We start from the raw sequence: 26,918 nt of genomic DNA on the forward strand, positions 1-26,918 counted from the left end.
GATGTATGAAATATACGAGTAAATATAATCATTAGAGCTGTTTTCAAGAAAATTGCCGTAATTTTTAATTTTCACCCTTATAGTAAACTATCCTTAATATTAGAGGTAGGAAGGAAGTATAAAAAAAATCCCATGGAGAATCTTATGAAAATCAAGTTTAAAATATTGTGCGGATACTTGAACGGAACGACTTCTAGACGAGCGATTTACATTGGGATGAATGGACCGATAAACATTTAAAAGTCACTTTTTAGGCTTGAAGCTGCCATGAAATCCATTGAAATATAGAATTTGATTTTTTTTTTTCACGATCACCGTACTTTCTTTCCTATCGTCGCTCGAAAGCAAAAAGGTTCTCAGTTTGACCTGCGTCTGTGAATGTGGTGTCAAGAACTGTTGGTCATATTTACTAATCACTAATCGAACAAGCTATTCCCAGGAAGGTCCTTGTATGTAAAATATTGTGACTTAATAATTCTTGAATCACTCGATCAAATTTTCAACACAGATGAGGTTTGAGCCTAGGATGGTTTTATCGTTTCACTTTGACGGTGCAACTTAGGGGAGAGGGAGGGGTGTTTATATATATATATATATATATATATATATATATATATATATATATATATATATAAATGATCGAAAATGACCGATATTACTGTCGAATTGATATTTTTCTGGGTCACTAACGTAAGACGAACAATGACACTTCCGATGTCGTTTAAATCCAAATTCAGCCCCAAGAGGGATAACGACAGGTAAAAAGAATTGAAAATGACCAATGTTAGTATAACAACATTTTCTACCTGATCCTTACAAAATATTATTGAGCCAATATGAATAAACCAAAATAATTAACTCACTATCGCACAATATCTCGTTTATTAGAAAGTTCAAATCTTTAACGTGGCACAACTTAAAACTTTATAACTTACTTTTTTATAATAAACAGGCAATTCGTCGTTAAGGCTACCAAAACATTCCATTACCTACATTAAAAAGTATCTGTGACAACATTCAAAACACAAAGTCATAATTTAATGTCTTCTTCTTGTATCAAGATAGCTGGCTAGTGCATATAAAAATCAAGTATCGCCCAAAAATTTACAAGCTTAAACAAGGAAATGATAATGATACAACGTATCGTTGTATTAGTGCCAAATTCATAGTTTTTTGGGTCCCTAAGTTGATTGGTGATGGTTTTGGTACTTTTTATGTCCAAAATGGAACATATCCTCCTCGTGCGAAGAATGGGCTTTCTGCTAGTAATAATTAATTATTTAAAAAATCCTGCAACACCTGATGAAAAACTTACCCTAAAATTTGCAGCAACTAGATAATCAACGAAGTAATGCGTGTTGCATACAACAAAGGGGTTAAGTACTTTTTTTTTTTGTTTTGTTTTGTAGCCAGCTTTCTCCAAATGGTTAACACTTGTGATGAATGTTAGGTCATTGGTGATGTTATAGATGTTTCCCAATCTTGCTCGAGTTTTATCAGAATATCATTGTTTTTGGTCGCTCACTAAACATCTTGGATATCAAAAATGGAAAAATTATGTAAATATAAAATAAAAATAATCGATCTCAAAACTGCACTAACAAGTAAGAAGCACAAAATAAAAACTAAAAAGTATCTGAACCGACTTCAATAACAAGAATTAAAACGAAGAAAATAATAATAATTAAGCGCTTAAAAGGAAAAAATAATTTATTAATTTATCTACAAAAATTGTTTGGAGTCGTGTTAAGCCAAACATATTTAGAGCTCATCGGTGGTTAAGCGGTTAGCGTAAGCGCCTTTGGCGTGGGAGACCCGGCTTCGATTCCCGGCGGAAGCTCATCTGGTTCGGATTCTACGTTATTCAGTAGATCCCGTCTCATATAGCCTCACTGTTGAAATGGATGTTAAACTCAAAATCAACTCAACTCAGCCAAATATATTAATCCACCATAAAATAGTCATCGAAATGATTTTATATTAGGCATTAACCTGTTCGGCTTGGCACGACTTAAAACTTTTTTAGAAAGATAATTGTTATAAATGAAATCTTACTTTTAAGTGCTTATATAGTTCGACCAAGATAAAGTTCAACGAAGCACATTGGCCAATCAGAAAAGGCGATGTCTTATCACGTCCGACGGAGCTCATTTCCACTTCATTTTTTTATTTTATAACAAACAATGATACCGTCACAGTCAGCGCTCAGCGGTACGACACAATGTTACAAACATTTTTCATCCTCGAAATGAGACAACTTGGCTAAGGGACATATGGTGCCAAGTCATATTGTATGTCCCTCACATTCAATTTTACACCTCTTCCTATCACAACACGTGAGATCATCGGTTAAAAAAAAAAACTCAAGCCTCACATTGCAATCACACAAACTTTAAATTTAAAAGTACTTTAATTCAACGTAAAATTGATAATTAATCTTTGTACACTTCAGAATATTTCATTTTATAAGACAAAAAATAAAATGTATAAAATTCTGTTCTCCAGTAATTGTATGTTCTCCATAGCGCACTTTTGCATGACCCTGTTCAACAGCATATTGCCCTCTGATTGACTGGTCACTTCTGCCTGTTTTCTAAACATATACCGAGTATGTGCCATTGTACACGTCGCCTGGGCCTATCGCATGACCTGGTTGCATTAGAGAACATGGTATATCACTAAACAAAAATTGAAAATTTCAATCGCACCAACTCAATATAAGGTCCATACAGTTTTCCTGTGTACTTTCTAACCATGAACTAAAACAATCCTTAAAATTAGTAATTGAAAATTTCTCTTTTTTCTTTCTTTTTTTGGGGGAGCGGAGGTCTTGTTATGATCTTAGCTATATCGTACGTGGGCGCTCAGTGCTTCCGAGTGTTATAATGTTCAGGTACTAGGCCTATTCATTTTCAAACATAACGAACATTACTGGTTAAATGAATCTCGTGAAACATCGTTAAATTAATTATAGCATAATGCAAGCAAGGTTGGATCGTCAATACAGACGATGGACGACGCTTTTTGTTTTTCATTACGGAGTTTCTGACGACAGCCATTGATAGAGAGGATGAACAAACTATGTACGCAAGCTTGCTATTTTTTTTTTTTTAAGACAAAGGCCCTTTTACTAAGCAAAAGAGTGGGTAACATCACGAAATTAAATTGACATCACGAAATCGAATTCACTATATCGTCCCCTTTTCTTTTTATCGCCTTGTTTTATTCGATGAGGTGTAACCTCTTCAGTCCCCTTGTCGAGCCCGCTGAACAAATTTCAAGGTCACGTTGTATTATCGCAAACGGGGCAAATGCATTCAAGTTCCGTCATCGAGCTCGTTGAACATTGTACTTTATCTGTATGTATGAGTAGTGCGAGTGTCGCTTTTCTTTTGTTCGTTTTGTGTTCGGGAGTATGGCTGGACGTCCAGAGAAGCGAGAAGCTGCATCGTCCTTACACAAAGGTACGTCTATTCATTATAAAACCTATTTTAGGGAATACATTTCGCTTCTTTCTTATCAAGAAATGTCTGGTGTGTATTATTAGTAAGAAATTTCATTGATATGAACTAAAGTCTGTAAATATAAGACGTCATTGTTGGCGTGTTCAGCCGGCTGAACAATCGTACGCAACTGATAAAATTCTGGCTAATCCTTGTACTACTGCGTCGTATTTAATTTTTATTGTTACTTCCTAGAAACATTGAACAATTGTTTGTATAATTGTTTAGGCTTGTAGTCAGGGTTGGGTGCTTAACTAGCTGGAATTGTTCCTGTACTTATTTAATGTTGTATGAATTATTTTAAATGTTAATTTGGCGTTTCTTTTCAACGAATTAACTCTAGAACTTGACAATTCTGTTTAATTAAAGAAAAAACTTGTTTCGATTTCTATTTCAGGTCGAGGCCTTGACCAAGATGATGTACTTCAAATGATTGATGAAAGCGATATTGACGCTTATGAAAGTGATGTATCGAGAATGAAAGAGTTAGTATTTAAGTATTAAGCTCTGAAGAGGAAAAGGAAAAAATAATGTTGCTACACATTTTTTAATTTTTGAATTTAGGCTGCATTCATTGAGGGGATGAGTGTACCCAGCTTATTAATATTTGTAATTTACCAGTTTAGTAATTTGTATGTATGACTGAGTTGGGGGGGGGGGGGCGTATGGGGACATCAGCATTGAGACCGTATGCCCATGTCACGATCGACACGGCTGCTCGCACAAGTACTGTATCAATAGAAGAGCAAAGGAAAGCTAAAACGAATATATCAAAAACAAAAAGTGCTGCAAAATTAAAAACAAAAAATAATGATAAAAGAATAAATATATGGAATAAAAATAGATAACAACAACAATAAATATAGAAAAAAATAAAAAGATAGAACAACAGCTAAAAGCGTAGCAGCAATTAAAAGAATAAAGAGACTAGAAAGCACAGAGAATGTAAGCAACCTCAGAAGCATGAAGAAAATGAAGTACCAAGCTAACAATACCATCACCATCCACCAAAGCGCGGTGAAAGGTACAAGGCAATCCGTGACGTTCTCTGAGATCTGAATATTCAGGACATTCCACAAGAATGTGCTGAATACTCAGAGGGACAATACACTCCTCACAATATGGACGGCCCAAACCACACAGCAAGTACTCATGTGTCAGGTGAGAATGTCCGATACGAAAACACGCCAGAAGACACTTCATCTAGATGACTAGAGTGAGAAGATGTATATCACTTTCCTAGGAGCGGCTTAACTGCGTACATTTTCATTAGGCTGGTCCCAAACTGCTTGCTAATGAGTGCGTATCAAGGTGGAAAAATTAGTAAAGATCGCAGTAAGGAAGAATATGCTCCAATGCAACTTCAGCCAAGGCGCCGTTCTTGGCCATTGTGGCAGCACGTTCGTTTTCCCGGATGCCAACATGACCCGGCACCCAAGAGACAACGATGACACAGTCCTGGTGTTAGAGCTGATGGCTGGATCTCAGAAGAATGTCTTCAACGAAGGCGTGCTTAATGAAGACTTGTGGAGGCCCCTAATTATGCTCTGAGAATCGATGCAAACCAGCTCACGACGGAACGACAGCGTGAGAGCATGTTCACGGGCAAGCATAATGGCAGTAAATTAAGCAGTATATACGGAACACATGCGATGTAAGCTATATTCTGAGTTGCTCTCATCAATGACAAAGGCACAACCAACAGAATTTCCCTCTTTAAACAATCCGTATAGAACACATTAAAATTAGGGTACTGTTCTAAGAGTGTTGTAAACTGTTGCTGGTACAGCTGGGAATTAGTATGCTGCTTGGGATGTGAAGACAAGCGTAATTCAAACCGTGGTGATCGAAGCAGCCTTGTTGGGACAACAAAAAATTGAAGCAACGAAAGAGAGGGCCACACAAATTCGTCAAAAAGGAGACTATCACACACATGGATATACCATGGACGGACCATGTGTACAGCGACGACGTGCAGCATAGAGGTCGTAAATCCGGCCATCGCACACGAAAATCTACAGAGGTGATTAGAAATACAGAGCACGTGTGCAGAATAATTAAAGAGAAGCCTCCTACGACGATATATTAATGAATGTTCGTTGGCTTCAACACAAGGGCTGGCAACAGGACTAGTACGAAGCGCGCCAGTAGCTAGTCGAATGTCCAGGTAAAGAACTCTTTCCAGTTGTTTCACCAGAGAAGAGCGAGTGGACATATAAACAATAAACAAGGGTGTTCAAAATCAACAGGTCCCAAATGTATCTAGTGCAATATTATACTGCATTCAGGAAAACAGGAACTATTTCTATGATTTCTATGGAAAGTGAACCGGATAATGGAGTGCAGAAAGGGAAATGAAATTGAATGAACTAATAGTTCACAAATTATCAACATAAACACATTATAAATATTGTACACATCAGGGGCGGATCCAGGGGGTCGATCGCCCCCCAGAAGACGAAACTTTCTTTTATATATATATATATATAACCCATCCCAAAGTTCGGAGGACTTAAAAGTTGCGGTATGACCTCCCACCGCCCCCTCAGAAGTAAGTCCTGGATCCGCCCCTGGTACACATTCTATATTAGTTTAACATAGTCAACATACATAACTGAATGTACGATAAATATAGGAATAAATTTACTCAAAATTTAAGAAGGTGAATCTCACTGTTCTTCCAAAAATAAGTATCCGATTATGGACAGAAATCTGGTGTCTTGTTACAAATGTTCAGCCGGCTGAACAGGCCCATCACCCCACCCCGTCAACCCTACCCCAACGAAACTGTCATTTATGTGTTTCATAGCACCCCAATTTCATAATATATAAAACTCCTATCTCTACGATTCCAACTAACAGCTTGGGACTGAAGAGGGTAAATGTGAAGGGGTACAGGGAAGTTTTCTTCTCCTAGAGTGTCAATATGCCTAAAGACGGCCTTGAGCGAAAGGGATAAAAAGTTTATTTTAAAAATTACGTACTTTCTGGAATTGAAAGCACTACCACATTCTACAGGTACACTTATAATAAAGTAAGGCTATAATTCATGGTATTTAGCTCCTTATAAGAGCATTAAGAAACAATTCGGAATATGTTAAACAACACTCTCTCTGCTCTTGCGAAAAAACTCGAGTTCAATTGAAAGCACAACTATTAGATCTACTCATTTATGTTTGTGAAGCTCCCCTTTTTTCCAACTCCTTACTTCCCCACTGAGTTTCCCTTAAGGGGGGGGGGCCGCGGTGGCTCAGTAGTAGAGCGTTCACCTCTGGTGCTTGGGGTCCCGGGTTCGATCCCAGCCCCCGCCAAGTGAACTTTGTGGTGGACAAACACCGTGTGCGTGGGTTTTCTCGGGGTTCTCCCGTTTCCTCCCACTTTCTTCATTCCACCATTTCATTCATTACTCATTATCACCGTCTCCTTTAGCCTAACCGGCATAACCGTGGGACGTAAAACTCAAGGATTTCATTTCCCTTAAGGGGGAAAAGGTTAAGTCAAGAAGTAGTAAGTAGAGAAAATCTTAACTACTGTGGAAATAGACTGGTGGTGGTTGTCAAGTAACTGCAACCACTTTCCAATAATACGAAACGATAGAAGCGATTCAGAAATAAATATGTTTTTCCTTGTTAAGATATAGAACTCCCATCCATATGCTCAATGTTAGTAAAAGCAGTTGCTGAGCTCATACAACCACAAACGTTAACCGCTCTCTTTTTCCAACTTGTTTTATACATATGTTTTGAGAGGTGCATTAACACTGTTTTGAGCTGAAGAGTAATTCGTTATTTGTTACTTAAATACCACTCTTAACAACTTCCAAAACATTAGTTGAGGTTAAAAAAAAAAAAGGCGCTTGCACAACGAATCAACATATTGAACCAGCAGCATCTGATAAAAGGAAATATTCAGGGTAGACCATTTATCTAGAAACATTCTTTGAAATTTCAATCAATAGATAAAAAATAACGCTCTGACTTTGTATGATGCAAACATGAACAAGGGTGACATTGCTGGACATTATGCAATACCACTAGATTGACAATGTTGTTAACCTAACATGAAATTCTATTTAAAAAAAAAAAATAGAACTAGGTAAGATTGCAATATAATTAAAATTAACATGAAAAAGAATAGTTATAATACCACACCTATTACTTCCTATTACAAACTAAGGATCCTACTATTCAAAATTATATCACTGCAAGAACTTGTAATACAACTACCAAAAACCGTTCCTGTAATATTTTAGAAGCAAAAGGACAAACAATTATAAGATTGCCCCACAAATACAACATTTTAAGGACTAACAATGCCTATCCATGTTTTCCATATCTCCGAAGCGGTTTGAGATATCAAATTGGTGTAAAGACACTGTTATCTTTACATCTATTGAAAAATCAGTTACTTGATTGGGTGTGGTTCTTTTCTAAGCAGTTTTTTTCGAACTAAAGCTAGTGATAGAAAAAAAACCTAAAACTTTCAATCCCTTGTAACTTTGCTCTTATATATATCATATCATGACCATAGTATTCGACACTAAGGCACTTTGGATCTGCATTGCTCCATCCATCTAACTTGCGTTATTACTGTCCTAGAGGCATCCAACCTCTGAATTTTTGTGATACTATGGCGTCCTTAGTTTGTATCACTGAAAAAATAATACTACATTGTAAGCTTTTGTTTAACATACAGTTAAAAAGAAAAAAAAGACGTGCTTCTTGAAAAAAAAATACAATTTAATGTTGAGTTGGCAAGACTATTGATATGATAGTACTGGGAACTATGTCAAACAATTTTCCTCTGTCGATATTTGCATTGTAGAAAACTTCAGCGTTCTTATCTATTAGTTTAAAAGTTACAAAAGTATATCAAGATAAATGGACAGCCTATAAATATTTATTACAGGTACAAATACAGCTTTTATTTTATTGATGGTGTTTTTAGAAATATGAACAAAAATATAGTATGTCTTTTAAGTTAAAGAGCCGATGATGAATATTTATGAATCATTATGAAGAAACTGACGGTATGAGAATGTGAGAAGAAACGGGAAATGCCGGAGAAACCAGTCGTTGTCCACCACAACCTCACATCGCCGGGTTTGAACCAGGAATCTCTGGCACCAAAGCTGAATGCTCTACTACTGAGTCACTGTGCCTCCTTCTTTAAAGTAATATTTTGTTCTTTGCGGCCGAGTGCTTAGTGCGCATGGTTTTATCTTCGATTTCCAGTGGGAAGTCTTTGTCTCGGATGCAAACCAATGTAGTATTTCGAATCTCATTTAAGAATTATTTCCAAGTCTCTTATAACTTCTGTGTTGAAATACGACATTGAAGTCCAATCAATCAGTCAATTGGCTCTTCGGTTGTTTTTCAGTGTCCATAGAAACCGATATAATTATCAGTCAACCACATTATCAGATTGTCAATGCAATTTTTAAAACTTTTAAAGCGTATACGTGTATGTGTAAAGATGGGAAGTCTTACAGCACTGCTGTGTCCGTCTCTCAACAGATATCAGAACAAAAACAAATTAAGAGATAATGAAAAACGGTTTTCTAACATTGATTCAGCGTCCCAAGAATAATTTCATCTTCATCATTTCTACTCCAAGCGGTAGTTGGAGAAATCTACCATTTAGAGTTTCAATGTTTATCACAATAGAGTAAAAACCAGACATCATTTGCAAAGGGCATGGGGCATGCCTGTTGTCCTGTATGTTTGCGAAATATGGTCACTTACTCTGAGGAAAGAACGTAGATTGAACGTATTTGAGAACAAGATCTTGAGACGAATATTCAGACCCAAGAGGAACGCGAATGGGGAATGACGGAAACTTCATAACGAGGAACTACGTAATTTATACTGTTTACCAAACATTGTTAAGGTCATCAAGTCTAGGAGGCTCAGATGGACGGGTCATGCAATGGAAGAAAGTAGCAACGCTTTTAGTTTTAACTGGAAGTTCAATCGGAAAATGTCCATTAGGAAGACCTATGCGCAGATGGGAGGAAAATATTAAAATGGATCTCTCAGAAATACGAATACAAAGTAGAAATTGGATCCATTTGGCTAAGGACAGAAGCCAATGGAGAGCTCTTGTGAACACGGCATTGAACCTCCTGGTTCCATAGTTGATTAGTTAGCGGGGGAAAGGGGATCTTCAACTCAGCTCTTCTCTGCTCTTTACCCTTTATTGAAACTGGAAAACCATTAACATTTCCTACAACTTTCGGTTTTAATATTGATCCCCAAAGAGCATGGGTGGCTTGAAACGGCTTTTTGATGTGAATCTATTGTCCCAAACAATGCTTTTCATGTCTGCTTCAATCATTTTAATGAATCTGGAATTTGTAGAAATGTATCGTTTTGGTTTTAATATTGGTTTTCAAAAAATAGGAACGACAAGAAAAAGCGAGAAATTGTTAATATACATTACATCCTAGAGCGAGTTCCATCTTCCTCCTTTTACGTTTATTGTAACCGGATCTTATAAATCCATCACGTCTGGCTAGAATACTTGACTCCTATAGTTTGGAAGGACAGTACGCCGTAGATTTGCAATGCAAAACGAAAGTCACTTGTTTGTTTCAGGCGACAATCAGATGGGTAGGCAGAGTATGTGGGTATAAGACGTCGGTATGGAGTTGACTTCACACATAAAATCGTGTTTAAGAAGTAATTAGCGGAGGAAGAAACCATCCATTCTTTATTGAAAAGGCCTCTTCTACAAGCATGCATTTAAAAGACTTAAATATTAACCAAAAGGAAAGGTGTGGTGTTTTCTCCTCTTAACACACTGAACCAATATTGAACCGAACAGTAAATGAATCAATAACGGTAAGTGTCTCTCTTTTTCTTTATTCTTTTTTTTTTTTTTTTTTTTTTAATGATTAGTTTATTCTTAGCATTCTTCGAATGCATAAAGTGATCGTAGGCTTAAGATAAAAGCATCCAAGGTTAAAGGACCTGATCATACACCTGAAGGGGGTGTGGCTCAAAATATAAGGAAGGAAAGCCAAAACGCCAAACACTTTTAAATAAGACCAAGTGGGTAGGCGAAGGCGAAACGGTATATTGGTAGCCACTCTGCTGCAAGCCGAAGGTCTGCTGGTTCAAGTTATAGTGCACGAAAACAGAATGATAAATAAGGTAAGTAGCAGGTCTGAAAAGATACATGTTATTATTATTCACCTAAATATTTGGCGAGTATATCTTTGGTGCACGTATCCCTATGTTCGAATCTTGATACGAGCACATTTTTTTTGTGTATTGAACTAATATTGAGAAGAAAATGAAAAATTATAGAAAATACAGACTAGCAAAGTGTGGTCTAGAAGGCGGCATCGTGGCTCAGTGCACTGTTAAAAATAATTTCTTAAAGTTGAGAAACCGTTTCTTATCTGTGCACCAAGATAATATTTTCTTAGAAATGGGATTTGGCAATTATCATTCATAAGGAAAGTAACAGTATATTTTCTCGATTCGCATTAAACAACCTCATCTACTTTTCTTCGTTTCTCATTAATGGGAGTTTCAAACTCTTGTTTCTAAGAAAAGATATTCTCGGTGCGCAGATAAGAAACGGTTTCTTAGATTTAAGAAAGTATTTTTAACAGTGTGGTAGAGTAGTCACGTCTGGTGCAAGAGGGCCCAGATTCGATCCCTTTTCTGTCCTGATAGACTCTTGTTTTGTCATATGTCGTGCGATATTGCTACATCATTATATTTATACTGGGATTTACCACCTAAATAAGGCCCGGTAAACGAGGTAAAATATCATGATTATTTTTAACCTTTTGAATCATCCCCGTTACGCACAGGCGCATGTTTTAGAACACCTGAAGTAGATTTACCGATATATAAGAGAACTTCGTCACTTTATTTGAAAACCGTAATGGTAACAACTGAACCACGGCTGCTTTATATACAGGGTGAACACAAAGCCACTTTTCCCAATATGTAAAAAAAAATACTTGTGTGTGTTATTTTTCTTTATTTAGCAAAACGCATTAAAAATAAGATTAAAACCTTGAGTGCCAAGATTAATGGAGAAATAATTAAATATAAATCGAGTTCATTTGCAAGCTTGAATTTTATCTTTAAAAGCAGGTTACCAATTCGCCTTAAAAGGAAAATTCATCATTACGTGTTACCAGTATTTTTATATGGATATACAACCTGGACCATAATTTCACAAATAAGCCAAAAATTAATAAAGAAATACATACCTACACTAACTAAAAAGGGTAGGGAGACAAAAGAAAGATATCGCTCACAAAACAAAGGTTAGAAGACATTTTTAAAATTTAACGTCCCATGATTATGTACAGAATCTAAGAGAGACAGTGATGATGATTATGAATGAAATGGTGGAATGTAGAAAGTGCGAGTACCCAGAGAACACGTACACACAGGGTGTTTGTTCAGCACAAAGTTCACTTGGCGCGAGCTGGGATCGAACTAGTGACCCCAAATACCAGATACGAGAGCTCTCCCATTGAGTGTACCAGGACTCCTAGGTAGAAGATATGATCAAAGCTTTGAAAAAGAAGTGAAAATGGTCGGTCACACAGACACATTAAATGGAAACAGTGGCGGCGATAACGACATCGTATTGTGAGGGTAGTCAAGTTTAGGGGTCCCCTTAAGTTAAGGAACCCGATTCTCGTAACTCTTGGTTTTAATTCCACGGTGGGAGGGCGGGATCAAAAGCCACTTTTGTCGCCAATAGAAGAAAGGTAGACAACAAACGTTCTGCATCAGATTTTCAAAGATACCGGTAACAAATGACCCTATGAAATGAATAGATTAAGTCCGGCTCATTGCAGGAATTAGCTGCAACTATCAGGAATATGTGAAACAAAATAGTTTAATATAGAATTTATAATGGGTGAATACGATGATAATACTGATAAACCATACGTGATATGGTAAATACCGTATTCAGAATATATATATATATATATATATATATATATATATATATATATATATATATATATATATATATATATATATATATATATATATAATCAATAAATTACTGTAATGTCGTAACGTCGTTTTAGTTTAAAATAAGGATATTTGGTTCAATATTTATCCAATATAGAATCAATTTTAGAATGACCTTGAACTTTGAAAGCTTACGACTAATAAATCAAATCCTATGTTGCTCAATTGGTTTGTTGGTTTCAGTTTAGTGTCCCTCTTCAGCGCCAAGACTATATGAACGAAGGTATTTCGATCTTTCTTGCTTGAGATATTTTCTCACTCGAGTAAACGTAAATCTATTAAGTATTCACCATGTAAAATGTTATTTAAACTTGTCTGAAATGGTGTAAGCAGAGGTCGCGAGATGCTAGTCACAGATTTTAATAACATTGTATTTATGTTGTTTGTCAAAGAAAGGAGTCTTGAGCATAGATCTAACAGAATGTGCCATCAACTAGTGAAAGTCAAAAACCAATATAAACAAGTGGACGAGAACAGAGTTTCTAAGCCATCGGTCCGGGTACGAGTGCTCCTAGGCTTACCAACTATCGTCACCGACTTAAAATGTTACGTGTAAACTGGGTTGCATCTGTCCAGACATGGAATGGAATGGAATCTTTTGAGTTTTACGTCCCACGCTTATGCCGGCTAGGCTAAAGGAGACGGCTCTGTCCAGGCGTTTGCGAAACCAACAAAAGTACTGGACTCGCCCTAATGGAATTATGGCAGTCAGAGGTGCAATTATTTTTATGGCTGACTGTAAAGATATTATAATGCGAAAGAATTTCTCTGGTAGTTTTGTGTTTGAAGTTTTTTATTCAAGCCTCGATAATTATGCTTCGCGAATGCGATGTAACCAGCATTACATTTCAGCTATTTTTTACCCCCGGGTTTACCCAGGTACTTGTTATTTTGAAGAGACTGGACAAACACCTGAGCCGTATCGCAGCGGAGGAAGAAAGAGAAATTAAAGTTGCATACACTGGGGATTGAATCCATATCTTGCGAAGATTAGGACACTTTACCAGTTACGCCATCGTGGCTGTCGTAAAATATGAGTTTTTATCTCTGCAATTCTAATTTCAGGCACATTACATAGTTACGTACATCCCATTTTTTAAAAGAAGAGTTTATCATCATATTGAAGCTCTTATTGGGATACACTAGGACTAGACTATAATGTTAGCTTACCTATTCATGGAGCCTGGAAATTTTACAGTTTTACGAAACCCTTATTTCATTGTATGTAGGGTGGAAATTTACAGAATTTAATGGTGATCTCTTTCCCTTTACCGCTTTAATTGCCTCCACCCGCCCTCAGTTTTCAAATACAAAAACATATCCTCCCGTCTCAATATTTTTACTAAAATTATGAAGAGTCACTGACAAATAAATTGTCATGATATTGTTGTTAAATAATAATTTACTATTTTTAAAAATTTTATTATGTTTAGGACACGTAGTGACTTCATTGCTAATAGTATATAATACAAGTATATTCCAAGAGTGACTCTAGGGTACGGTAGATCTGTGGTAGAGCACTCATTTTCTCCATGGTTTGATCTTAAATCACGTAACTTGGTGATAGACAACATCGTGCCCGTGGGTGTACAAGTAGTTCTCACACATATTCTTCTACCAATTTATTCATTATCATTCACTTTTATTAATAATTAGACTCCTTTAACTCACAGTGGATATGAGACAAAAAAATAAAAGAAAAGAAAAGAAAAGAAAAAGGAATCTGAAGTGTTTCTGGAGCTTTTCTAACGCTTTTGAAGCAATACTCAAGCATTAATATGATTTATCAATTAATAAACATAATAGAAATCTATTAAGCACTTTAAATGAGACAAAAGAATTTTTCAACAATTTAAAGTTGGTTGGTTTTACGAATAAGAAAAGTCTATTTTGTGGGTCTTTGTATGAAGGGTTGATAAAAAGACTCATAAAATGTTTCATGTGGAGTATTGTGCTGAATGAAGCAAAAAACATGGACATTATGCAAAAATGATTAAAAACGACTGCAAGCTTTCGAAATGTGTGTGTGGAGAAGAACTGAAAGAATTAGCTGGTTCGAGCGAGAAATGTATGAGAGGGTGTTAGAACCGATGGGGGAGAAAAGAACAATTTTAGATATTATTTAGAAGAGGAAGTGAAACTGGTTGGGACGATGGTTGAGAAGGAACTGTATCTGAAGAGACGTGCTAGAGGGTATAGTGGCAGAAAAGAGAAGGAGGGGTGAAGGAGGCTACAATTGGTGGACGGTATCAAAACGGAACAATCATACTTGAAGATGAAGAGGTTAACTGAAGACCTTGGAGCACGGAAGTGCGACTCTCAATTGCGCAAGTGACCTGCCAATAATGGCATAATACTTATGATAATGATGATAATTAGTATCTACTTGTGATATAATAGAAAATTAAGCATACCGTAGATTTTAATTACATTTATGTTTGCGTTCAGTAACAAGGTCATTCAACACGGGTGCGTCATTTGGCACTCCATGGGGGAGCAATTGGTTTTTTGAATTTAATATTTGTATATATATATTAATCCATAAGATAATAACATACAATTGAAAACCTGAAAATCTTCTGACATATAGGGTTTTGCTCGCTCCCTCCTCCCAAACAAAATCTTAAATGACTCTGTTATCCAGTATGAGAGCGTGTCAGATGGTCAGATTGTCACAAAATTCTCAGATTAACATTGGATAAAAATCACACATCATTTCACGTTAAGTCTTTCTAACTGGGGACACGGTGGATGAGTGCTACAGTGCAAACCTCTGGTAATAGGGGTCCCTATTTCGATCTGAGGACAAGAGAGTTTGTGTTAACAACATTGGATTTTTCGGGATTTCCTCGTTTCATTCCACACCATTATATTTCATAAACGTTTACTTTTATTAATCATCCATCGCATTAGCCTAATCGTAGGATACAAAGCTGGAAATTTTATTTCATTTCACTTTCATTTTTCTAATTACGATTTTTTTTTCTTTTGGATTAGACAATAACTCTCTGTATTTTTTATTCGAAGTAGCTTACTGTCTTTTTAAGAAGGATAACAGTTTTTGTAAAATCAGTACATATTAAAAAAAATAAAGAAAATTGGAAAGAACAGTTTAAACACATTACACACTAGTTCTCTCGCATATGACCGTCATATTACTGATTTTTAATATGTAAAATCAGTACATATTAAAAAAATAAAATTGGAAAGAACAGTTTAAACACATTAAACACTAGTTCCCTCCCAGGACTTCCGTGATAATTATACTTGCTGGCGTTTGAGAATTATGAACAATTATCTGTGACTGACTTCCTTTTACTTGAGTAATATGTGATCAAAGCACTGATTGACTTTACTCTGTTATTTATGATGGGACTCCTTATTAAATGTTTTTTTTTAAATAGCTCCTCAAATGCCACACGATGCTGAATCTAATGAGACGTATACAGGACAGTAGCGGCATTATAAGTTTTGCTTGGGGAAGGCGGGACAAGATTCTTCACTCACATAAGAGTTTTACACTTTTATTGGTATATATTTGATTAAAATATATGTGGTTGTTTCTCAAACTTAGGAGGGCAATTGTCTCCCTCTCTCCAAATGACCCCCTGATACCGGAGTATATGGCGTATACCTACCTAATACTTTTATAGTCTAAGTATACTCACCTGAAATTTATGTTAAGATCGAGCATATACGAAGGTGGATATACGTTATATTTTTGAAAAGAGTCCAGCATATACACTAGTCAACACTCATAATTCTCAGCCTTAGCCGGAAATCAAATTTGAGAATGCGCGTAGCAAAGACATTGATGAGCGTTAACCATTCAGATACAGACGAACAGTTCAATGATAATAATTTGTTGGTTTTAACAGTAGCCTCATTTCAGGTTTTATTAGTACCTAGAAATTTTTGTTGGGAACGTCCAAGCTTTTGGAATGTCCAATACTACAAGCCATTATATTTGTGTAGTATTGAATGGGTATTATTCTGCACTCGAAAAGAAGACAAGTAAATTGTAAAATTCTTCCACCTATATTTTCAGAAACAAATGATAGGATGTTTGTTTTCATTAAAAAAAAAAAGTACAGATGAAGTGTAGGATCAAATTTTCATACTACATCACTCATTTTTCTTGTTAAACAAATATAGTTTTATTGAGAAATTATACGAATGTATATTGAGTTAGCAAGTTTTGGGGGCATGTGGACACCTTTCCCTCGTGGGTGTGCACCTGGACTTTTATCAGTAAGGGGCGGTTCCAGGAGGGCGATCGGGGCGATTCTTCCCCACCAGAAGAGGAATCTTTCTTATTTTATATATAAATAAAACCCAACCCATAGTTTGGAAATCTTTAGAGTATTTCTAAGTAGCAGTATTACAATCCCCTCCCCCAGAAGTCCGTCCTGAATCCGCCCCTGGATTCAGTAGGAAACAATAAATGAATCGATTGGATATTGTTTGAAGTAACTCTAACAATAATCAACTTTAACTAAGGTGAATGTTATAAACAAAATACTAATAAGACTATAAAAATATTCCATATCATTTTTCAAGTACTGTAATTTTGTTTGTCATATTAGGTGGTTGAAGAATGACCTTGCACAGAAATGCATAACAAAGACCAAGTGTATGAGAGAGAACGAGACAGGCAGACAGAAGTGATTTGTTGCCATTTAAATGCAGATTTTTTTTTTTTTTAATACTTGTTCACCTGCGGCAAATATGTCTTATTCTTGTTCACCAATCCAGTTTTTGCTGCCAAACAATCCACACAAAGAAGTAGGAACTCACGAACCTACAACTATGAATCTAGTTTTATCAGAAGCTAGTTCGTGACTTTAAATAATAATTATTTTTATGAAAGTAATCAAGTTTACTGCCTCGAGAATTTTTTCAAGGTAAAAAAAAAAAAAAAAAAATAGAGATAATAAAATTAATAGAAATATTTCCTGTAGTTGATCTTCATTAATTCAATTAGGATTTTTTAATATATTTATAAATAAATAGCAAAAGATAATAAGTAAGTAGGCGATAGACATTCTACTATTGTTATATTTCTAATAATTAAAATTCAGTTCTTGTCTCATGTTTTCACTTTGCCATGCTTTAATATGGACAACCATGCAAAACGGCTATTACGTTCGTCCGTCCACTCATCTGCTCATAGGTATCAGACCAAAAAGGGTAAGAGATAACGAGAAACTTTTTTCTTTGAGGGGCTCAATACAGTGTTCCAAGAACAAATTCCATCTCCTCCCTTAATCCGCTATTCAAACCGAAAGTGGTATAGAAAACAACTATTTCAGGTTTCCACGTTAATCACCATAGAAAAAAAAACGTATACAGATAGCGTAAAACGATTTGTTTAGAGTCGGTTCAGTGTTTCAAATGTATATTCCAACTCCACCCTCTTCTCTCTCCCTCTCTTCCTCCTAAAAGCGGTAAAAATTCACTACCATTTCCGGTTTTAATATTGATCTCCTCTTGTAAACGATATTTCACGTCAAGAATGGTCCGAAATAAGGAGATACGTTGTTGCCATTAGAATTAAACTTCGTCTTGGAGTACACTATAAGGAAAATAAAAAATACCATCCGGGGCCTAGAGCTGAATGGTATTCACCATGTATAGTGTGCGCTGATGTGAAGTTAATGGGGGATGATGGGAGAACAATAGGAAGAAATGAAGAAGTCTTATTAAACGCTTGTAGGGTAGGGATGGTATCGAGACGAGACGAGACGAGACTTTGAACAGTCTCGGTCTCGTCTCGGTTGATAAATAACGGTCTCGGTCTCGGTCTCGTTTCGAGTAAAGAATCACCGTCTCGGTCTCGGTCTCGTCTCGGTCAACAGATGCTTGTCTCGATCTCGGTCTCGGTCTCGAGTACCAAGTCTCGGTCTCGTCTCGAAAGTCTCGAAAGTCTCGAAATAAATAGTGTGAAATTAAAATAGTGAAAGTATTATTCTCGTACAGTCTGTCGTTTCCGCTTATTTTTTCCTTTCATTTTTGACTTAGAAATATGGTATGGTGTACCTCTTCATAGCTAATTTGCTAGTGCTAATATTTCCATGCGTGTATTCCAGGTTCAATGATCAGTGGGTATATCACCCTAAAACCATAATAGTAACCTATATTTCACTTTCAGCAATAGACTTTGTCTCATATAGCCTCAGTACTGCCTATACAATTAAACTCTATTAAATTAACTCCAGTACTATACAGTAGTTTATTTCCTTCCTTTGAATCAGAATTGTTCAATACCTCCTAACGGATAAGGCAACACATACCAGCACAAATGTATTTAATCGTACCGAAATTGGAATTTTACAATTTCTCATTTATTATTCAATACATTCTGCTTTGACTGTCATTTTCAAAACAGAATATAACGTTCATATCTTAACAAATAGGGTAAATTATTACTACAATATATACGTATTTTATTTCAAATCGATGAAATGCTTTATTTCCGTTTCACATCTCCGTGTTTAAGTGACACTTTATATCACGAACGTCCTGAACCTTGTGGTGGGAGCTACTACACTCATCTTTGCTATGTGAGATCTCGAGTTGGATCACAAAACAAGTTATATTCAAAGTCCGATGTTTCGCATAGTTCGTGTCTCATTTTAAGTGCATTCTGTTTCTTATACAAGTTCATAAGGTCGTAATGCATACATAAGCACATATCCAGTGCCGTAAAATAGATTAATCATATTCCTGAGCTCTCAGCGGTGCATGCGATCTTTATTCGATAAAACTGATCGTTTGTTCATTACGTTGAAATTTTATATTGATTGGAAATTAGTTGCGAAACATGGACATACATATTATATAAGTATATAGGCAATTCGAGTTATCTGTATGTATTTTTCTCCCACTCGCCAAAACAAGTGATTCTCAACTTTCTAGTTTTATTTTGTATTAATTTTCGTAGTTTTTCTCCAACATGATGGATTGAATAGTCAAAAATATATTTTCGCTCTACGACTTTCATTAAATTTTGGATCCATTTTTACCCTACCTTACCTAGTAATAGTTATATATGTATGCTGTCACTTTTTATAGTAATAGTTATATATGTATGCTGGTAGAGTATGCTGTCACTTTTTGGTCGAAATTGAGTTAAAAATGCTTTTTTAATAGACTATGTTCTTTCTATTGGTGTAATAATGTAAGTTTGAAAGCATCCTACTACTTTGTAACTGCTTAGTAAGTTTGAAAAACAGTACTACAGGCCTTAGTTGAGGAACCGGTTTTTCGCTTCTGTAAAATTACGAAATTATGACTTGATTTAGTTTACCTCTGAGGTCCAGATATAATAAAATCATCATCATAATCAACCATTATCAATTCACTGCTGGATGAAGGTCTTTCTAAGTCTTCTCCACAACTATCTAACTTGGGCAATTCTTTTCCAGGTTACTCCTCAGTGGTTCTTGATTTCGTTACACCTTCTTGTATGCGGATGTTTCCTAGGCTGTTTCTGTCTCGTGGTATCCAGTCTAAAATTATGTTTTTCGGCCGTCGATCATAATTTCTTCTCGCAATACGTCGAGCACATTTTCCAGCTCATATTAAATTATTTCATTAGCACCATCAGTATTCATTTCTACATATTTGGGTTCGAATTCGCTACTTTCGGAGTACAGACACGCTACGCTTTAATCCTCGGATCTGGCAACGTGACTGAATGATTTAAATCAACACAATATGAAGACCCAATTTGGACTAGTGGATAGCACGCTTGATTTCGGTTCGCGTGGTCCCGAGTTCGATTTCCGGTAGGGATAATGTTGAACGACCGAAGTGGTTCGGATTCCACTATAATCATTAGCTCCACGTCTCCTTTAGCCGCCCTAGCATAACTGTGGGACTTCAAGTGAAACAAAACAAAACAAAACAAAAATGAACACTGTGTATTACTAACTGTAAGTCCTTGAATAATTGCATATAGATGGTATGGATCGAGTTTGAGGTGGTCGGTGGTAAAACTTAAGCAAGTGAAATGTAATTAGGGTGTAATTAGAACTTCTAACTAAGCACGGTCTTAATCTAAAGTGTACACCAGGCCTAAGGCTTAGGGGGAACAACTAATGTTACTGAAAATGTATCAGTTACATTTAATTTCAGTTACAATTTGCATTTACATGTATTGCTGGAACGAAGACTTAAATATTAACATTATAAGTAGCCCAAAGACTATGAAAAACATTGTCTCTTGAAAGCATTCTTGCACCATAAAACAAATTACGAGTAATTTTAAACTATTTTGCAGTTTATCTACGTTATTTGCACATATTTAGAATAATATTTAGCAATTTATTTAAGTGGGCAATACTGCTTAAAATAATGTAACTGCGACTTGTTGTAATTAAAACCACCAAAAACTATTGTTGTAATGTTATAGAAGCAAAGGAAAGCAATAATCATTATAAAAATTTAACCCTTAGTCGGTAATATCCGTCTCCCAGGCGGATGTACGATACTTTTTTCTTCAGAGTTAGTACTCATATTCGTGGTATGATATGATACTTCACCTATGCTTCAGTTGTGGGTTAACTGTGCAGTTTTCAGCAGGTGGTTGCGTGTCTAGCTCATTGTTGAACTCTTCGAAGTGTATAAAGTTATTCCACCCCGTCTCTCAAGCGGATATTACTGTGAAGGAAGTATATTTTATGAGTCTAAGGGACGGATATTACTTTATACTGACAACTATTAATATTTGGTTGTCTCTTTCGTTTCGAAAATTGAATATTTTAAGATGTCAAATAGCAAAGGTATTACCACAAAGGAGTAAGGCTATATTACAAATGGCTATAGAACAGTTAGAGATGGCTATAGATCAGAAACTGATTATGATTACGGATCCGATGACTCGTATGTTCCTGAACAAGATCATTTATCTAAAAGTTCATAAAAGCAATCCAGAAATAAATTTTAACGATGCCAATAACATATCTGATAAGGGATTCAGCAATGAACAGAAAAGTGATCAGAATAATACGAAAGTACAACAGAAACTGATAGTGTTTATTGCAAAAATATAGTTCAATCAGATAGAGTTGCAAGAAGCCAAATTTGGGTACTAAAACACCTAAGTAAAACGTGACAAAAAAAATAAATTGTCTTCATGGGTAGGACCCGCGAATTAGTTATAAAATTTTCCAAATCCAGAGGACATCTGGTATTTATTCCTTACTGATGTCACTTTGAACGAAACTGTGAACTGCATTAGTGTACAGTACAATGAAAGTGATGAGAAGAAAGTTACATAACTCCTTCTCAAGTTATACGAATACTGATAAGACTAAAATTCAAGGGCTTATTGGTTTGATGAGTTTGTGATCCATTTTCAAGTCGGGGCGTGAGAGCTTGATGTCACTTTTATCAACTGACTGAACTGGACTTCATGCTTTTCATGCAACCATGTCTCAAAAGTGTGAAATTTTGGTTTGATGATTCATCTATTCGTGAACGATGGAATAGAAAGTATCCTCCAGCAGAAGTGTCCAATGTTTTCAATAAGTTCATTTCTAATTGCCAAACGGCATATTCTATTGGGGTGCATATACGTGTTGATAAAACTCTACAAGGTATATATTTGGAAATTAATTCTCAGCGGCGAAGCATGTTGCATTGAACTACATTTACAAGTGAACTACGATGTGCTTCTTATCCAGTTTAATAATTTTCTTACGTAGAATCAATTCTCTGGGTGTAACTAAACCTTATTGAAAACTTACTTACACCACTTTGGCTTCAAGCGTCTCAACTGTGCGTGTCCGTCTCTCAGGCGGATGTTACTGTTATAGCTTATTTTTTGGATGTTACCAACTAAGGGTTAATACAAAAACGTCATTTTAAGCAGTATAACAATCACTACCAATGTGTTTGGTATCTCTGAAACGATTTGAAATAACAATTGTTGTAAATTGCGTTATAAGCATTTAAGTCTTTTGGAATCATCGTGATGAGACATGATATGTCAGCGCGTTTTCGAAGTAAAGTCTTTAGAAACATTTATATTTTCCGTTCCTTGTAACTTTGTTCCTTCATTCATTCGAAATATATTATACCATGATCATAATATTTGACGTTAAGATACAGTTGATGCACATTGCACCGTCCATGCCATTTGAGTTATTAGAGATCTCCAAAATGTTGATGTTAGTGATACTGTGTTGTCCTTTGTTACACTAAATAATGTATGGGCTATTGTGGTTTTGTTAAATAACTAAATTAGAAATATGTAATACCTTACATAGCGCAATTTGTAAAATACAACTTTATTTTGCTTTAGCAACATTGCTTGTTTATCTAGTGGTATTGCAGGGTATCTAGAAGAATTTTCCAACTTGGTACAAAATTTCAGCATTTTTAATATATATATATATATCGCAGATCCTAGGGGAGGGCTATAGGAACTATAGCACCCTCAACGCTTAGATATACACTGGATAAAATGGGCTTCAATCCTACTTCCTTTACACTAAATAAAGCGGGGTAAACCATGGTTTAGCCCCTCCCTTGATCATATACTGGATCCGTGGCTGTATATATATATATATATATATATATATATATATATATATATATATAGAGAGAGAGAGAGAGAGAGAGAGAGAGAGAGAGAGGATGGCTCATTTTAATCTTTCTAGAAAACGATTGAACACAAATGAACCGAACAAAAACTCGAATAGGAAATGCCATGGGGCACACCGAACGGTGTTGTTGCGGTGCCTCCCGGGCTCGCCCTTCATGGGGTCCGAGGACCAAACTTTAAAATTTTAAATGGAACATGGGGCAAGTAATACCTCTTTCCATAGATCTTTAAAAAGTAAAAAGCGTTATGGCAAAAGATTTTTCATATCGGTCACCGTATTCAAGATGGCCGCCAAGACGTGGTGCCTGTATCCGATAAAACGTCCAGTACCACTAATATGAAAGCAGCTGGAAATAAACGAACAGTCAAAAAGTGAAACAGGAAAGGCATGGGGCGCGTCTAGTAATGTTCTCGCAGTGCTCCCAGGGCTGCCTTTCAAGGGGGCCAAACTTAGAAATTTGAAACCGAAATATGGGTCAAGTGATAGGTCTTTGGATAAACCTTGTAACACTATACAGTGTTGTGGCAAAAGATTTTTCATATGGGTCACCGTTTTCAAAATGGCCCCCCCCCCGAAAGTTAGCGAAGCCCCTCCCGAAACAAAATCGTAAATATGCCACTGATCATGCCTGTTATTTTGTATGAATGCAAAACATAGTCGCTTACTCTAAGAGAAGAACATAGACTGAAAATATTTGATAACAAGATCCTGAGACGTATATTCGGACCCAAGAGGAACGTAAATAGGGAATTGCGAAAACTTCATAACGAGGAACTACATAGTTTATACGGTTTACCAAATATTATTAGGGTCATCAAATCTAGAAGGCTCAGGTGGGTAGGTCATGTAGCTAGGATGGAAGAAAATAGGAACGCTTTAAAAGTTTTAACAGGAAAGTTTTTAAGCCTAAACGGAAAATGACCATTAGATAGATCTAGGCGCAGATGGAAAGACAGTATTAAGATGGATCTCGCAGAAATAGGAATACATAGTAGAAACTGGATCCAGTTGACTAAGAACAGAAGACGATGAATAGTTTATGTGAACACGGTATTAAATCTCCGGATTCCATAGGCAATAGAGGTAGAGAGTTAGAGCGGAAACAGTAAGAGATGACGAGAAATTGCTTATGAATATAGATTAAGTGTTCCAACAATAAGTTCCATCTCGACATTTATCCCTATATTCAAACCAAAAGTGATGAAAATGCATGACTTTCTGTATCAACACTGATTGCCATACCAAAAAACAGTAATACATAGCTATAAACAATTCTTTGATATGGAGTCAGTACCGCAAGGATAGGATTTAACTCTGACGCTGTATTGTAACCGGAAATGGTAGAAATCTAATACCACTTCCGGTTACAATATTGACCTCCATGAAACAAAAACTGTAAGAAATAACGAGACACGGCTATTCCGAAATGTAGACTACTGCAATTAGAAATACAAGAGATATAAAGGAAATATAGATGATTGAGGGCTGGACAAAGTTGTCTCTTTGTAATTTGGTTTGCTGTCTCTGCTACTTTGGAAGTTTCATGGTGCTTTCCGATATCAACCATTATCAGCATAGTTCTACGCTCTTTATGGACAGCTTCTTGCACGCATCTACAGTACAAATGCGTTACTGCTTATGAGCTCCTAATCTGAGAGGGCTAAGTCCAAAGTGGAATCAACCTCAAAGACAACATGGTCTTCCTTAGTTTCCTCATATTTCTCCTGTTTCCTCCCACATTCTTATTATCCGTCTCTTTTATTAATTATCCGTCTCTTTTAGCCTACAGATGCGTATAACCGTGAGACGTAAAACTAGAAATTTTATTTCGTATATATGAAAATCGCGCGTAATTATTTAGGATTAGGACTAGGAATTAGATTTTTGGGCTTTTGGCATCTATGGCCATGTTAGTCCGTCTCGTATGAAGGATGGTGTCCCTCATCGATCACATTATCCGAGGAAAAGGAAGGAAGCGGCCTGGGACCTATATATTAGGTACCATCACGGCATATGCTTGGTGTGGATGAGAAAGCCCGGGAAAATCTCACTCAGGTTGGCTGTCCTGAAAAGGCTTTTACCCTTGTTCGACCGAGTGTCCCACCGGGAATCGATCTACGATTGCCAACAATGGCTCCTAAGCAGTCACTATTACTTCTGAATCACACGTAGCGTGTAGCTTGTGTTAACTCAAATTATAATTTTTAGATAAATGTCTCGAACTTCTGTCCTATATGTTAATGGCAAGGAATCTAACAAAGGCCTAAAATGCACCTAATGAAGGCAAGTGTGGCAGACATTTTGCTACTAGTCGAAGTCCTATAACGCATCAATGTTCTGATAATGAACCTTAGTTATGACATGTCCTCAAGAGAATTTTGCCGTCTTTTAGTGTCATCGGATTATAGTTGATTTGGACAAACTCTATCAAGTCCGTCTCACTTTTACTTGATGATTTATAAGTGTAATTTCTAATCTTTTCTTGATTTTAATTACAATACATATAGTAAAGTTTCCACTAGGAAGATTAATTATATAATGTTAGATTTGTAAAGAAAGATTACCATACAATTCACGAAGTCTAGGTAACAAATATACATTAACATTTTATCTATTTTGTTTCTTTGCAGGCTGTGGTTATATTCTTCAATGTGCTACTGTCGTTTGCACAAGCAGGACTAATTGCTCCGATTCACATTCCTCAACTGAGTACGGCGTTTGTCCAGTCCTACCAAAATGGTGGCAACTTTGCTTACAGCATTGCTCAAAACAGCGCTGTAAGTACTGTCGTTCAACAAAAAGTATCTTCACTTCCTGTTGCTTTCGCGAATATTCCAACAATTCCAGCCGTACCAGCAGTTGCAGTTCCTGAAAATGATACTTCAGAAGTGGACGCAAAACAACAACCAAAAGAGGCACCAGCAGCAGAGGGACCAAAACCAGTAGCACCGGCTCCAGAACCACCTTCATCAGTGCCACCAGAGGAACCAGTATCAGTGGTTACTGTACCAACATCCTTCAGAATCCCGTTTGCTTCTATCGAACCACTTGGTGTGAGCAACGTCACTTATACTATTTCCCTTAAGGCAACCCCAATCTTGACGCCCCTTGTGTCTCCTTTGAGCAATCTTGTAATTACAAACCCTTCTCTTGTCCCAATTTCCTCTTATAACATTCTTAGTCCTGTAACTTTCAATGTGCCAACTTTGGTTACCCCAGTTACAGGCACTGCTTCAACGGAGGGTGCATCTGAATCTTCAGAGGGAAACAGAATCGAAGGGGAGCAAAACCTACCTGATCTTCCCAGTGATTTCTATCCTAAAATTCCAAATATTCCACCTGGTCTTCCGATAGGAGCTGTAGAGAGCCAGGAAGAAGATTCAGTAAGCGTGGAGTCGGCGTAAATAAATATACACATAAAATTAATTCATGAGATCTTGCGGTGAAATAAAATCAATTACCTCTAAATCAGAAATATTATGGTGTTACGATTTTCATATTGGAAAGCGAGCACCCATTATTGAGAAATGTAAGACTAAAAAACTATTTATTTATCAGTAATAAATGATAAATTAGTAATTAATGTTTTACTGTCATACTCCAGTGGTTCTCAACCTTCTTTTGACTGATGGTATACTTTACTGAGCGCTCATGACACCGCGGCACATTTCTTGATTTTTTAATCCTGATAATATAAACTATAATAGTGTAAGATTATAAGTTTCTACAAACCTCTAAGTTTGTATAAAGTAGTGATTCTTTATAGTACTCAACACTGTTGCGAC

General features: G+C 36.3%; 1 protein-coding gene across 1 annotated transcript; it reads left to right on the forward strand.

Moving 5' to 3' along the window:
- Positions 1-10,539: 10,539 nt before the first annotated feature.
- LOC145679757 (uncharacterized) lies at positions 10,540-26,693 on the forward strand. Its single transcript, XM_081750313.1, has 2 exons — positions 10,540-10,657; positions 25,764-26,693. Exons 1-2 carry the CDS (start codon positions 10,646-10,648, stop codon positions 26,535-26,537), a joined length of 786 nt encoding a protein of 261 aa, XP_081606439.1. The 5' UTR covers positions 10,540-10,645; the 3' UTR covers positions 26,538-26,693.
- The last annotated feature ends 225 nt before the right edge of the window (positions 26,694-26,918 follow it).

Source organism: Thermobia domestica, chromosome 2 (genome assembly GCF_964235325.1).
Source record: "Thermobia domestica chromosome 2, izTheDome1.hap1.1, whole genome shotgun sequence".
Lineage (NCBI taxonomy): Eukaryota > Metazoa > Arthropoda > Insecta > Zygentoma > Lepismatidae > Thermobia > Thermobia domestica.